Source organism: Ascaphus truei, unplaced genomic scaffold (assembly GCF_040206685.1).
Source record: "Ascaphus truei isolate aAscTru1 unplaced genomic scaffold, aAscTru1.hap1 HAP1_SCAFFOLD_514, whole genome shotgun sequence".
Taxonomy (NCBI): domain Eukaryota; kingdom Metazoa; phylum Chordata; class Amphibia; order Anura; family Ascaphidae; genus Ascaphus; species Ascaphus truei.
Genome location: NW_027456845.1, coordinates 222,662 through 237,500, shown reverse-complemented (window position 1 = coordinate 237,500; position 14,839 = coordinate 222,662). Strand labels below are relative to the sequence as shown.

The following is a 14,839-nucleotide window of genomic DNA, read 5'->3' as shown; positions in this document are numbered from 1 at the left end:
AAAACACATCATTAGTTGGGTCTTATTAACCAATCCTGGTAACGTCATGCCAAAAAAAATAAATAGATTTTTAAAAATACACGTGTGTATACATACATATAGATATATAGATATATAGTAGTTTAGGATAAACAATTGCTCTGCGATTCTGCACTGTGCTGTTCCCACCAAGAATCTATTTTATTCTGCTGCTAAACCACAAGTAGAGTATTCTATGTAGCTGAGCCCCCTCTTGCCTCCGGTGCAGGGGGGAGCTGCCGGACTACCAGGTTGCCGAGAGGAGTGCGGAGGCCAACTTAGACGCAACACGGGACTACAAGTCCCAGGAGCCTCTTGGGGGGGGGGGGAGGAAAACCCACATGGGGCCGTTACAGCCAATAGGGCTAGCGCAGAGAGGGTAAAAGCAGGATACCCTCCACGCTGGAGGACACGTGCGCCAGTCAGACTGAGGGTAGCAAGAGGGTACGTAGTGTCCAGGAAGCAGTGCTTTCCTGGACTAGGCCTAGTCTTGTCGCATAGGCCCGAGTCACCCCAGCTGAGTATTGCAGGGAAGGCCCCAGATAGGGACACTTCCCCAGCACCAGTGACGGGGCGGCCACACGGTGTACTGTGGTCTGGTTCCCGGCTACAAGCCATATAGACACTAGGTGAGACACTCAAGCTGGAGCTCGCCTTACAAAGCGGATCAGGATGCATAAGGAGTGAGGGATTTGTTGTTGGACGCCCCACGTCGTGGGACCTGACTGATCCTTTGAACAACGGCGACACCTGGGTACAGGAGTGGCCAGGGAGGTTTGCAAGTGCACCACTGATTCACACTGGGGCAGCGCTGCCTCACACTTTCAGTAGGACTGTTCTACGGACACCGGGTGTTTAGGTGCCTAGGGCACCCTCAGTACTTTGGGGGAACCACACCGGGGTGTTGGGTATTGTATTGTGGGTGTGTTATTGTTATAGTGTGAGTAGTTAAGAAGTTATATTATACTCTGTGTTTAGTGGTTATTGACTCCTATGTGGGACTATCTCGCTCTACTTGGATCCATCATAGGTGGAGGCACTGCACCGAACGGAGAGAGAGATATCACCCCAGGCTCCCAGAAGCGGAGGCTTAGGCCTCCTGCGCGCCAACAGGTACAGCAGCACACGTAGTTCCCTTAGGCTACGTCCATACTGTGGCAGACAGCTCACAGACTGCTTAAGGCAGTGTTTTCGCGTACATGCAGCGTGCGGGCGCGGAGGCAGCAATGCGCGAGAAATCAGTTAAAACTGATTTCTCACACGATAGGGCGGTCACGTGAGCGATTCGCCCAATGAGGGCGAACCAGATCCGTGACGTCATTGGCACCCCATAGACCTGCCCACGGACTGCGCGCGTACCATGGCCAGGGTAAGCGCCTGCTTTCCCTCAGCCTCCGCACGGGAGAAATGTCTATGGACGCAGCCTTAGTCATAGGGAAAGGGGGCTACATCGATATAAAACTGTTGACTCCAAAATGTATTTATACACACACACACACACACACACACACACACACACACACACACACACATTTTACACGTGGGACAAAAGCATACAAACCTCTAATAGCATCAGTGCCCATTATTAAAGCAGTGCTTCAAATGTGTTCCAGAATAAAAAAAAATATATAAAACATTATTGCTCATTATAGGTGATGAAAAGTTCACTTATGGCTGTTCTTATAAACTCATTGAGTGGACATATACCAAAACCTATAGAAACACACATTCTCCTGCCCCAAGAAAGGTTTACAGACTTGCTACTCTTGGATGTCACGTGCAGGTAAAAGGTATACTACATTTAGTTTTGTACAAATTGCAGTTAAAAGAACAACTTTACTCACGAACAGATCTCATTCCTCATTACAGATTGCTTTTAGCTATAATCCAAGAAATACACAAACCCTATAGCAATGAGGCTTGAAACTGTTTTGGATTTCAGATGGATAAGATATGAAGTTACTTTTATTATCAATAGCTAGAGAACAAAGATGTGACATGGATGAGCAATTTCTTGTTGATATGGACAGCCTGTGTGCTCCAAGGTCAGAAAAACTGTTATTATGGGAAGTAGCTTAAATAGCACAAAACAAAAACACAAAACGTTGTCACAGACAAGCCACTGCAAAGCTAACCGGTTTACAGGATTTGTAATAGATGTACAGATATCAACTTAAAACTGGACGCACTTATTTTAAGGACTTAATAAATGCGGTTATACTTCGTACTGCATCTCACCAGCACATGTACAGACCATTACAAGAAAATGACTACTTTTGACAGGACAATTATAGCAACTGGATCAGACTGGCTTTAAGTAAATCCATAAGGCACACAGGAACAGTAATTCTCAACTCTAAAGAACCAACCATAAACGTTACTACAATGTCTTTGTTTCTCTGCGTTGTTATGCTAGCAGATTACCTTTTTCAGCGGGCGGGGCAACACACGCGCACAAATTTTAACAAGTCCACAGATATTTAAAAGGCCCACCCACTGCAGATAGAGTGATTTTAATTTGATTAATACGCCTTAAGGGTATAATCTTAAAATAAATACTTTAACTCCTTAATCTTAAACTTTACAGGGCTAATATTGTTCAGCATGCAATATGAATTCCATAATAAGTTCAGAAAATTCTTTACTTTAACAGAAAAATACCTGTTATTTGTATTTTTTTTTTTTTATATATATATATATATATATATATATATATTTTTTTTTTTAACTATAGACCTTAAAAGAAAACAAAAACAAAAAGCAGACTAGGAATCGACATACAAAAGACAAGAGCCAGTGTAGGTGACAGACCAAGCTATTCGGGGAAGGGCCTCATATGGCCTTTTGTTATTTAATTGCTTCTTATATTCCCATTGTCTGTACTTTATTTACCTTGTATTGTCATTTTGTAAAGCACGGTGTACACTATATAAATAAAATTATACATACATTGATTTAAAAAAGAAATCAAAATGCCTTTCATTCTTAAACGGAGCATCACTCACCGATTACACGTTGCAGGTAAAGTGCTTTGTGTAAAAAAATTAAACTATTAATTTAAAAGTCACAATTGTTACAAATAGATTTACTGCTGGAGGGTGCAGTGATCAGATCGCAATGCTTAGCTAGCAGCCGCAATGTTGAAGATTTAGGATGGAGGTATTTTATTTCTAATTGTGGTTTTAAGGGTAGATTAAAGAGATCTACCGTATTGGCCCGAATATAGTCCGGCCTCGCACATAATACGACCCTAAAGTTTTGAAGGTGTTCTACATGAAAAATAAAAAAGGTGTTAGGCTGCGCATATAATACGAGTCCAGGTTTCGGAAGGAAATTTTAAGGGGAAAAAAAACAGCACTATATCAATACGGTATATATGCAAAGCTTCTGACACTGCATTTATTTCTCAAATCCATATAAAGAGAGATTCCTGAGCATTAACATAACCACTGCAAACTCAACGGATTATATTTCAGCACAAAGCGCATTATTGTTTTCAGGTGATCCCTTCATTTCATGGCTGCAATCTGAGCCCCTGTTCTGCAAAGTGATCAAAAACAAAGACAAAATCGGGGTTTCTGCCACGATTACATAGACGTGTTTAGTTTTGGCATATGAAAGCACAAAGAGTAACAGGACAAACAGGGGCCCAGCTGTTTAAAATAAGGGCCAAGACAGTTGATCCAAGCATGACTTCGTTAAAATGATCGCTAGTTGTAATTTTTCATAACGAGCATGTGATAAAAAAAAGCATCTCATTCGTCACCTCTAAAACAAATATTATAAAGCCAACCTCTGATTTCCATCATGTATACAACAGCCAATAAATAAATAATAATAATTAACCAACACACATTTTGCTGACCCCTGCACACCAATTTCTCCCCCCTTGAGTCACCCACAAACTACAGTACAGGAAACCTGGGTATGGTGCCAGGGAAATAGGATTGACAGACATTTATAAATACATTGTATACAAATTAACCCAAGGCACCCCCCCATCCCACTAATAATTGATAACCAATGCACCAAAAGACAATACATAGATCAATCTGTAAATGTTAAAACAACAAGGCACTCAGGAGTTGTGCTACCATCCACATTTGGAGCACATGACGCAATAGAACACCATTTTTAGAACAGACTGCTCTTGTAGAAACATTATTCAGTGCAAAGGGGAACCATTGAGACATTGAGTCTCATTTAGGCAGGTCAGTTTTAGACTGATAATTAATGCAAATGGATTGGAAATCAAATAATATAATAAGCACACTAGATAATTACTGCTTGAAATGTTTATTGAAACATTCAAAGTTATTTCTAATTTATAGAATAAAAAAAAATATATATATATATAAAAAAAAAAATTATATATATATATATATATATATATATATATATATATATATATATATATATATATATACACAGTATATATATATATATATATTTTTTTTTTTTGAAGGGAAGAAAAAAAAACCCTCTGAGAAATTAGCGACTAGTAGAGAAGTGTTGACATGGCAGCAATTAATTCTCAAACCCGTGACCTTTCAATCACTAGAAATACATACACTTATTTAACCAGCAGACCGGCGATATCGAACATTGACTGCAGACAATGCAAATCAGAAAGAATCAAAATGTCTCAATGAATAAAACCCTTCACATCATAATTAAGCATTGCTCTGCCAAGGAGTGCACATTGTCGTGCACGTTTCAGCACCATGGGGCTAAAAATTATAACTAGCTTTAATGTAATGCTAGAGCAGGACTGGCCAACGCCAGTCCTCAAGAGCCACACACAGGACAGGTTTTGCGGATATCCCTGCTTCAGCACAGGGGACAGCCACTAGTGCGGAAGCAGGGACAGCTTTAAAACCTGACCTGTTGGTTGCTCTTGAGAACTGGAGTTAGCCACCCCTGTTTTAGAGGAACCTGCAGTTTATCACGGGTCAATTTCATAGGGAACATTTTTTATTTAAAAAAAAAAAACCTGTGCGAAAAACACCTTTTGAGTCTTGACCAGGACTACAAACCCCAGGTCCTCAAATAGTCCACCGCTGGAAAGAAGGATGCAAGGCAAAAGAACACCGTGCACGGCCAGTCTTCAAGAAAAACGTGTATTCAACCTTCCAGTCTTAATCAGGACACACAAAGTGCACTTTGGTCTTGGATTCAGTAAAGCAGCAGTAACTTTCTGAGCCATGTTGGCTATAAAGGAATGGCAAGGTGTGTACTGCAACTTATATAGAAATAATGCATTCAAATGTTTTTGGAAGAGTCCTAAAAATATGTCAAATCATTATGCGCTTTGCAGGAACTTTTTTACTTTGCATGTTGACAGCATTCTCATCCGAGTTAGGTATCATCATACGATCATGTATGTGCTTCTGTTATTTTAAGTTAGTTGTTACTAAAAATAATAACATTAAAAAAATGTGTGTATATGAAACATTGTATTAAGTCGTAATAGAAGTTACAGGGCTTGCTAACTTCATTTTTTGCCATTCCACATTTAAAACTTCTTCTACAAGACAATATTTGTACATTGTTAATTACACGCTGTGATGTAATTTCTGAATCAATAATCTTGGGTTTAACATGCTTCTATAGCACCTTTGTCTAATATCTAATACACACACACACACACTAAAATGTTTCCACTTTTTCATGACCAACATCTGGAATTAACAGTGAAAAACAAAATCTACTTACTGGTGCATTCTGTTCCTGATTTAATACACACTGTACAACAATTCCTTGTGTGTAAAGTTTAAACTGCTCATCAGGGCAAAGGCTTGAAATAATTGGCAATAACTGCTCACTCGTAATGCTAGTTAATAGAAGCTTCAGCGTTGCATGATGTTGCAATTGAAGGGTGTGTTGGGCGATAGCACAATTGTGGGTAAACTGCATTGAAGTGAAGCAGGGCTGGCCAGGGAATTGGTTTTCAGATTACTGCCAATCAAGAACGTAAGCCTGGATACATCTGTATGTACGGCACCAGCGTCTCTCCCCTCCAAATTTAGTGATTATTAAATCTACATAACCAGCATCAGAATTGCTGCCAGTAGTTACGATGAAGATTAGCTTCTAACTTTCAGCAAGGAGGCATTCCGTTTACAAATTATTTATTGATTAAAAAGTGAATGCACTATTATTGCCCATTACCCTTTAAATCAATAGAGAGATATTAAAAAACCACCTGCTGTAGCCTTTTAGAAAAAAAATATAGGCTTAACAGGTTTAAAAGCCTGAACACAAATTAACAAAAGCAGAAGGGCTAGACAGTTGTAACCATGCACGTTGTGTGCATTTAATTGAAGGTTGCTGATACCTTTTATTCCAATGCTAACATTCTTCAGAAATGTTATTAAAGCCAAGGCAAAATAATCTGCTAAGGACTTTCACAACATAAAACAGAATGAACTTGGTACAATACATACTGTACATTATTTGACTTCCTATTAGAGTCCGAATGCATTGTTAGATTAATTTACACATCAGGACAACGCAATATTTTGTTCCTATATTTTGAACACAAACTCACATGCTCAGGGATACACAACTTTTGCTTTTTAAAAAGCAGCAGTCTGCATGGATTGCTTAAAAATAAAAAAAAAAGTCAATTGTGCAGGAGAACCATTTGAAATATTAAGTGTTCGGGAGCAGTCTATAGACTACTTCAGAAGCTTGAGATTAATAATTAACTAATGTAATTTAATAAAATAAAGAGCTGGACATGCTTTTTTGAGGGGGGGGGGGGGTTGAGAAAGCAAGACAAGATTAAGGATCTTTATGTTGGTATGGCCAGTGGCATGAATAGAAAAACTGCCCAAACGGGAAAACGACGCGGATTATTCTTGGCAATGATGAGGACATTAGATATTAAGGCTATTTTTAATGTGCGCACACAAAAAAAAAATGTTAAGAGAAACTGCTTCCACTAGACCTACTTAAGAAATCAATGTTTTTCTTCTAAAAAGGATTTTGTTTTTTATTCATGAGCAGCCTAATAAAACAATAGCTACAGATACAAAACATACCTTGCCAATTTTCCGAAAAATGATTTATGATGCCAATCTACCATGTGAGGCCAACCAATGTGCACATTCGGATATTATTTTGGGGGACAGAAACATGTTTCCCCATTCAATAAACATGCTTAGGCCTCACCTAGTCCTTTTATGCTATAGCCCTATTTGTCATTATACAGACAGCAAACAATACGCGGCACCATCGCTATTTGGATATTTATTTGAGCCCAATAATCCAATAGAAATCAGGGGCGAGCAACCCCAGTCCTCAAGTGCCACCAACAGGTCAGGTTAAGGATATCCCTGCTTCAGTACAAGTGTCTCAATTTGACTGCACCACCTGTGCTGAAGCAGGGATATTCTTAAAACCTGACCTGTTGCCCGCCCTTGCAATAGATTTTTTTTATTTTATTAATTTAGATGTGTAACATGCTCAGCCAGTGCTGCACGATATCCGATTAGGGAAAATAATACTCCAAGAATGTCTCATTATACAGCTTCTCTCAATGGAGATTAGAAATGCGGGCAGTAATTTAACCAATTTTTTCATTGCTTCAGAGAACTCAGACTCACTGAACTCCATTTGGCCATTTACGTTACATGAAGGGTAAGGCGGTACTCGCTGAAAAAAATGAAAAGAAATGCAATGTCACGTTAAAAACCTAGCAGTATAACATTAGGGAACATTAAATGCAGACGAGCCGCTGGCATAATAAGAATAACCAAGCGTCCCGAGTAGTGTAATGTTAAAAAATTATGTTATTTAAGTCAAATAATCCTGGGGGCACTCAAATTCAGACAATAAGAGAGAAATGCTGCACACCTCAAAATAGAAAAAATAGATACAGTTACCGGTGCTCCAGTGTTAGAACGAAAGCCTGCAGTCAGTCCTGGATATATGAACAAAGGAACATAGGGCACAACAGATTTAGCATATCCAAACTCATTTATTGAGCCAGCACTCAAATTCAGACATTGAAATAGGACAAAAGTAAGGCTAAGGCTCCCTCAGTCAGCGCGCCTGCACTGTAGACAGGCGGCGCGCTGACAGGCACAGACCGCAATATGCGGTCTGTAGGGAGCCGGGCAGGAGTGGGGGCATGGTTTGAGCGGAGGGACCCGCTACTCCCCCCCCCCCTCCCTCCACGGGCTCCCGGGCTGCGGGAGGGAGCTGCTGCGGGCTGCTGGAAGTTAAGAAGCTCCCGCTCCCTTCCCCCACAAATGCCCTCCTCACACACGCTGACACACACACACACACACACACACACACACACACACACACACACACACACACACACACACTACCTTATGTAGGAAGCTGTCTGACAGCTCCCGCCGTTGATAGGCTCATCAGCGCACCACGTGACGCGCCACCGCTCGGGATCAAAATTCTCTTGCATCCCCTGCCGGCTGACGCGTCACAGCGCGTAGTGAGCCGTGCAGCGAGGGTGGACTGGGACCGGCTCAGAAGGATTCCCCTGCTGGTGGGGAACGCTCACGCGGCCGCCCGCGCCGCGGGTCCCAGCCCTAGTAGGCAGAGTCTCTATTCCAGGGTCAAACACAGAACCCAGCGCCTATGCGCTTTTTAAAAACTACAAAAAAAGTAGAGCGAAGAATGAATCCGGAGTTCGGAAAGGCTTGGGTATGACTAATAACAGGTAAGTGTGTTACCACTCTTCCAAAAGCCCCATTTCATGGTCTGGCTGAAACCCTATGCTAATGAGCTCTGGTATGGACATTATTTTTGCATAGTTGTTTGTTTTATGAGCAGCGCCAATAACCCCAGGGCAAATAACATCTGTTCATGATTTAGATAATGCCGCGTTATTTGCCCTGATTTCACCGAGTTTACGCCAAAGGGCAAAAAATAAATATTGCTCTCCCAGCAATCAGCTATAAAGAAACCGGTTCTGCTTCTAAATGGCCAATTTTAAAACTGGTGCTCTTGTGCTGTGTGATCAGATAATTACTGGCAAAGAAGCTTAGCAATGAATACATTATACCTTACACAATCAGAGCTGAAAACCAAGGTTGTTTCAACATGCAAATCTCTACATACGGGTATCTAAATTGACAAACGTATTCATTCAAAATCACTTCTCAGCGTAAAAAAAAATAAAAAAAAAATAAAGGGTTCACCTGAAGTACTAGTAATACTTGTCAAACTAAAATTGGACAGGTAGCGGGGGAAGGTCTGACTTTCACTTTTATCATGTTATCTTGTATTTAAAGCCAGACTTAGAGGCAGTCTGTGTGGCACTTTAAAAAGATTTTTATTGTTTTAATATATACAGCGTTTGATTACCTTTATTGAAAATGAATTACCCAAGCTGCCGATCGAATTATTCTCCTGTGATCGATCAAAGATCCCCCGGGTTCACTTAATGGCCACCTTTCAGTTTCAATCAATCCTTCAGCCAGTGTAAGGCTGGTTCTATAGTGCGGGTGCGTGCAGCAGTTTTAGTTGGCGGAGGATAGCCAGTCATTCTATAACAGAGCCGCGCGCATGGCAGGGAGCTTGGAGCGGACCGACGAGGGAGAAGATGAGGAAATTAATGAGTTTGTGCCGCTACCGGCGCAGTAATGTATGTATGTGTGTATGTGTGTGTGTATGTGTGTATGTGTGTATGTGTGTGTGTGTGTATGTATGTGTGTATGTGTGTGTATGTGTGTGTGTGTGTCAAAGTTAATAAAAATAATTTTTAATTACAACATTTTTTTTATTTTAAAAATATTATTTAATACATAACTCACAATCTACACACAAGCACGCACGCACACACACACACACACACACAGTATAGAACGGTTCTAAGGCAGAGGCCATGCTAGGCGCATGCGTGACGTCACGCGCGCCTGCCGCAGAGACAATTTGTGGCCTGTGGGATCTGGAGGAGGAGACGTGACCAAGAGCAGCTCTAATTCAACGTCTGGGGGTGTGCCCGTGACATCACGTGAGTGGTTCGCCTCATTGGCTGAACTGTGCACGTGCCCGGATGTCACGCGACCAAATCAAATGATTGTCTGCTCTGGGATCGCGAGCACCATCGCTCGTCGCCCGCGCTCTATGGCCTGCCTCAAAGGCGCACACCTTTTGTTCGCGCTAAGCATGGACGCAGCTTAAGGCCTTCGCCCGTGCGGAGGCTGTGATGAAGCGGGTGCTTTCCCTGGCCATGGGGGGGGGGGGGGGGGGGGGGTTCCTAGGGGCATCACGGAACCGCTCACGTGAACGGCCTGTCGCACCAAGAAATCAGTTTGAACTGATTTCTTGCGCAACGCAAGCCCCCTCCTGCTTCTGAGCACCCGCGCCACATGGACGCGAACAACGCCTTAAGGCAGTCTGTTCGCTCAACGTGCGTACGCCTCCACAGTACCATGGCCCCAGCCTAATGTATTCTTATATTACAAAGGTAACATTATCTATCGTTACAGTTTGCAGCTCAAACTGCTGGGAATATTGGCAACAAATAATCACAAACCAGAAAGTGTTAAAACATCTTGCACTGCTGGGGAAGTGTGCTAAAACCTGCTATAGAAATTAATAGAGTGTGAATATACACACACACACACACCTCAATAAAAAATGTAGTAAGTTATCTAATAATGCAAAGCTGATTTAACAAAAAAAATGGGGGGAAACAAGCTCACATAAGATATTGCATGGATTGCTCCTAATATTAGAATATTACAGGACACAAGCTAAAGCTGCTCTTCTTTGATAGCTAGGTGAAGAAATAATTCTGAGACGCTTTTGCGGGTGCGATCTTGGAATGGGATTTCAGTAGGACTTCAAAAAGAAAAAACCTCATGCACGGAATAAGGCAAAATATTTAGCATGAGTACTTCCTCAAACAGAGAGCACAGCAACCAAATAACGGGCTGCTGTTTCAATCTTCCAGCTGAGATAGATAAAATTGTATCAGCCACTTGTGTCATTGGGAAACAAGGAAAAAATAAAAATAAAATTGGGATGGCATTTTCTTTATGTTGCAAGCAAAGAAGCCAGAAACACTCAGTAGATCTGAAAAGGGAGAACAAGCAGCAAACATGGAGGTTTCAAACTGAGCAAAATTAATAAATACTGGAAATCTGCCTGGTTACAACGGTGATCTAACTATGAATACTAATGTTCTAGGACATCTTTCGGATACAAATTAAGAATACGATACCTAAATATAACTGCTCCAGAGGTGCTGCTGTTATATTTAAACTCTATTCAATGTAGGATGCCAACAGCAGCAAAATATATATATTTTTTCACACACACATCCACGCACCCCAAGGTGCAATGCATGTGTTCACACAAAAACTATTCAAATAAAAATTGTTTCTTAATTTTGATGGAAGTAACACAGATTTCTGTCTTCACAAGTACAGGGCCCAGAAGTATTTTAGTCCTCTGTGGGTGTACGTATGTAATATATATCTATATACATCCCACACAGAGATGCAAACATTCTTAACAAGAGTAATGTAGTAGGTTGGCTGACGGAGAGGCCTCCACCACTCAGTGAGTTCTGACCTCTCAAACTCTGGATGACATTTCCCCCAGCTTCCGAAACATGACTGGCCGCACCTTCAGGGGGGAAAGGATTTCCCTGCACCTTATCCCCCTTTCACGCTTTATTAGGATGGATGAAATCGCTTCGTTCTCTGGGAGAAATGCATCCAACATGCCCAGCTCCTGCGGGACCGACCTGAACTCTTGAACTTCAGCCTGCCAAACCTGGGCTATTTTTAGAGACCCTGGCTACAAAACGAAGGGACTGTCTCTTGGTTGGTTACCAGACTGCAGCCCAACGCAGAATTAGGGATTCTGCAACTTCATACAACCTCAAGTGCCTGCACCTGATTTTTAAAGCTGTCAAGGGGGAAAACTATTATGCTCTAAATACCCCTTTTGCCCTATTTTAGCACTGCATAAATGTTACAACAAGACTTCCACACAACCCCTTATCCCTCCTATATGAAGGATGCTCCAATCTCCATATTTTATTTGAAAGTCACAGTATTTTTAATTCTTTGTGTTTCCCCACTGTCAAAATGTTTGTTTAGTGCTATAGAAATTTTTTTTATCAACCCAGATTTGTCAAAAAAGGTAAATTTAATTATATTTTAACTAGAATTTTTTTGAAAAAACCTTTAAAGATATAGGATGTTGTAATGTATGGCAAATTTATCAAGGCTTGTAAATGAGCTGGTGGTCACCAAACTCCTGCAGTGCCAGGTGTCAACCGAGCTGTTATTTTGGGGTCATTGTAAAGACAAACGTTACCCTGCAGAAGAATCAGCTTTTCACTGCTCAGCAACTCAACTAAAAAAAACAGGACTGTCACACGCAGCCAGAGGTAAAATAAACAGGACTGTCACACGCGGCCAGAGGTAAAATAAACAGGACTGTCACACGCAGCCAGAGGTAAAATAAACAGGACTGTCACACGCAGAGGTAAAATAAACAGGACTGTCACACGCAGAGGTAAAATAAACAGGACTGTCACACGCAGAGGTAAAATAAACAGGACTGTCACACGCAGAGGTAAAATAAACAGGACTGTCACACGCAGAGGTAAAATAAACAGGACTGTCACACGCAGCCAGAGGTAAAATAAACAGTACTGTCACACACAGCCAGAGGTAAAATAAACAGGACTGTCACACAGCCAGAGGTAAAATAAACAGGACTGTCACACAGCCATTCACAGGGGAAAAAATTCCACAGAAAAAACAGACACATTTACCAAAATATACAGTTAAATAAAAATAATAATGTCCGAGTCCGGAGAAATTAGGGTGCCCTTACCCCCGGTAAGCACTTTTCCCCACGCCCGGATCGAGTGTCGGGGGTGAGGGCAAGGACACCCGCCGGGTGAGAGGGCAGGGACACCCGCCGGGTGAGAGGGCAGGGACACCCGCCGGGTGAGAGGGCAGGGACACCCGCCGGGTGAGAGGGCAGGGACACCCGCCGGGTGAGAGGGCAGGGACACCCGCCGGGTGAGAGGGCAGGGACACCCGCCGGGTGAGAGGGCAGGGACACCCGCCGGGTGAGAGGGCAGGGACAACCCCCCGGGTGACAGGGCAGGGACAACCCCCCGGGTGACAGGGCAGGGACAACCCCCCGGGTGAGAGGGCAGGGACAACCCCCCGGGTGAGAGGGCAGGGACAACCCCCCGGGTGAGAGGGCAGGGACACCCCCCCCCCGGGTGAGAGGGCAGGGACACCCCCCCCCGGGTGAGAGGGCAGGGACACCCCCCCCCCCGGGTGAGAGGGCAGGGACAACCCCCCGGGTGAGAGGGCAGGGACACCCCCCCCGGGTGAGAGGGCAGGGACACCCCCCCCCGGGTGAGAGGGCAGGGACACCCCCCCCCGGGTGAGAGGGCAGGGACACCCCCCCCCGGGTGAGAGGGCAGGGACACCCCCCCCCGGGTGAGAGGGCAGGGACACCCCCCCCCGGGTGAGAGGGCAGGGACACCCCCCCCGGGTGAGAGGGCAGGGACACCCCCCCCCGGGTGAGAGGGCAGGGACACCACCCCCGGGTGAGAGGGCAGGGACACCACCCCCGGGTGAGAGGGCAGGGACACCCCCCCCGGGTGAGAGGGCAGGGACACCCCCCCCGGGTGAGAGGGCAGGGACACCCCCCCGTGTGAGAGGGCAGGGACACCCCCCGGGTGAGAGGGCAGGGACACCCCCCGGGTGAGAGGGCAGGGACACCCCCCCCGGGTGAGTGGCGGCGCTGCCCGGGGCGGCTTCCCGTGTGAGAGCCCGGAGAGGGCCCAGGCCTTAGTACATAGCGCAGGCCCCGGGAGGGGGTGAGGGTAATCCCGGACTCCCAGTAACAAGGCCTCACATCCCCGGACTCACCTAGCGCAGACTCCGGGAGGGGGGGGTGAGGTGCCCGGAGAGGCGGGTGGGGGGCGAGGTGCCCCGGGATGGGGGGGTGAGGGGAATCCCGAGTATTTGAGTGACAAGGCCGCACATCCCCGGACTTTCCTAACCCTCCCCCAGACCCCGTAGACCCTTACCTGGGCTTGATAGCGGCCGCGCTCCGCTCGTAGGCCCAGGCGGCGGGGGAAGCCTGCGCCAGCGGGTCGGTGAAGCTGGGAGACGGGTAGTTCCGGTCCATCATCCGGGGGTAGGCGGCGCGGTAACGCTCCGAAGCCAGGCGGCGGCTCACATCGTCCGGGGGCCGCGGGGCTGTGGTATGGCGGAGGCGGGGGACTGAGCGGGGCTGTGTTATGGGGTGACGGGGGGCTCAGCAGGCCTGTGTTATGGCGGAGGGCTGTGTTATGGCGGCGGGGGGTACGCGGGCCTGTGTGAGGGGGGCAGTGCGGCCTGTGTGATGGCGGGGTGAGGAGGGCAGTGCGGCCTGTGTGATGGGAGGGACGCGGGGCTGTGCGGCCTGTGCTATGGCGGCGGGGGAGGGGTGGTTACCTCAGCCTCAGTCCCTGCTATCGCGCGGTGAGGCCGGAGCTGCTCCCCATGTTGGTTTGTTTCCCAGCATGCAGCGGTTATGGCGGCGCCTCCTCCTGCTCCTGCTCCTGCTCCCCCTGGTGGTAGCGGCGGCCTAGCGCAGGCAGCGCTGTGTCAGGCCTCACCCTCACCGTCACACACCCACTGTACCCACTCATACCCACCCTGCCCGTCACACACCCACAGTACCCACTCATATCCGTCGCACACACCCACTGTACCCACTCATACCCACCCACTGTACCCACTCATACCCACCCTGCCCGTCACACACCCACAGTACCCACTCATATCCGTCGCACACACCCACTGTACCC

The 14,839-nt window shown here is 45.3% G+C and overlaps 1 protein-coding gene across 2 annotated transcripts in view; it reads right to left on the bottom strand.

The window, feature by feature from the left end:
- LOC142485025 (glutamine and serine-rich protein 1-like) overlaps positions 1-14,579 on the bottom strand; it is a 47,139-nt gene extending 32,560 nt beyond the window's left edge. The window contains exon 1 of one of the 2 annotated variants that reach the window (XM_075584257.1): positions 14,484-14,579. Coding sequence is in view for 1 of the 2 variants with exons in the window: in XM_075584256.1 (XP_075440371.1) it covers positions 14,075-14,178 (104 nt within the window). In the remaining variant the exon portion in view is untranslated. Of the gene's footprint in view, positions 1-14,074 lie in introns of both variants that reach the window. The other variant, XM_075584256.1, reaches the window with a different exon arrangement.
- Between the last annotated feature and the right edge of the window lie 260 nt (positions 14,580-14,839).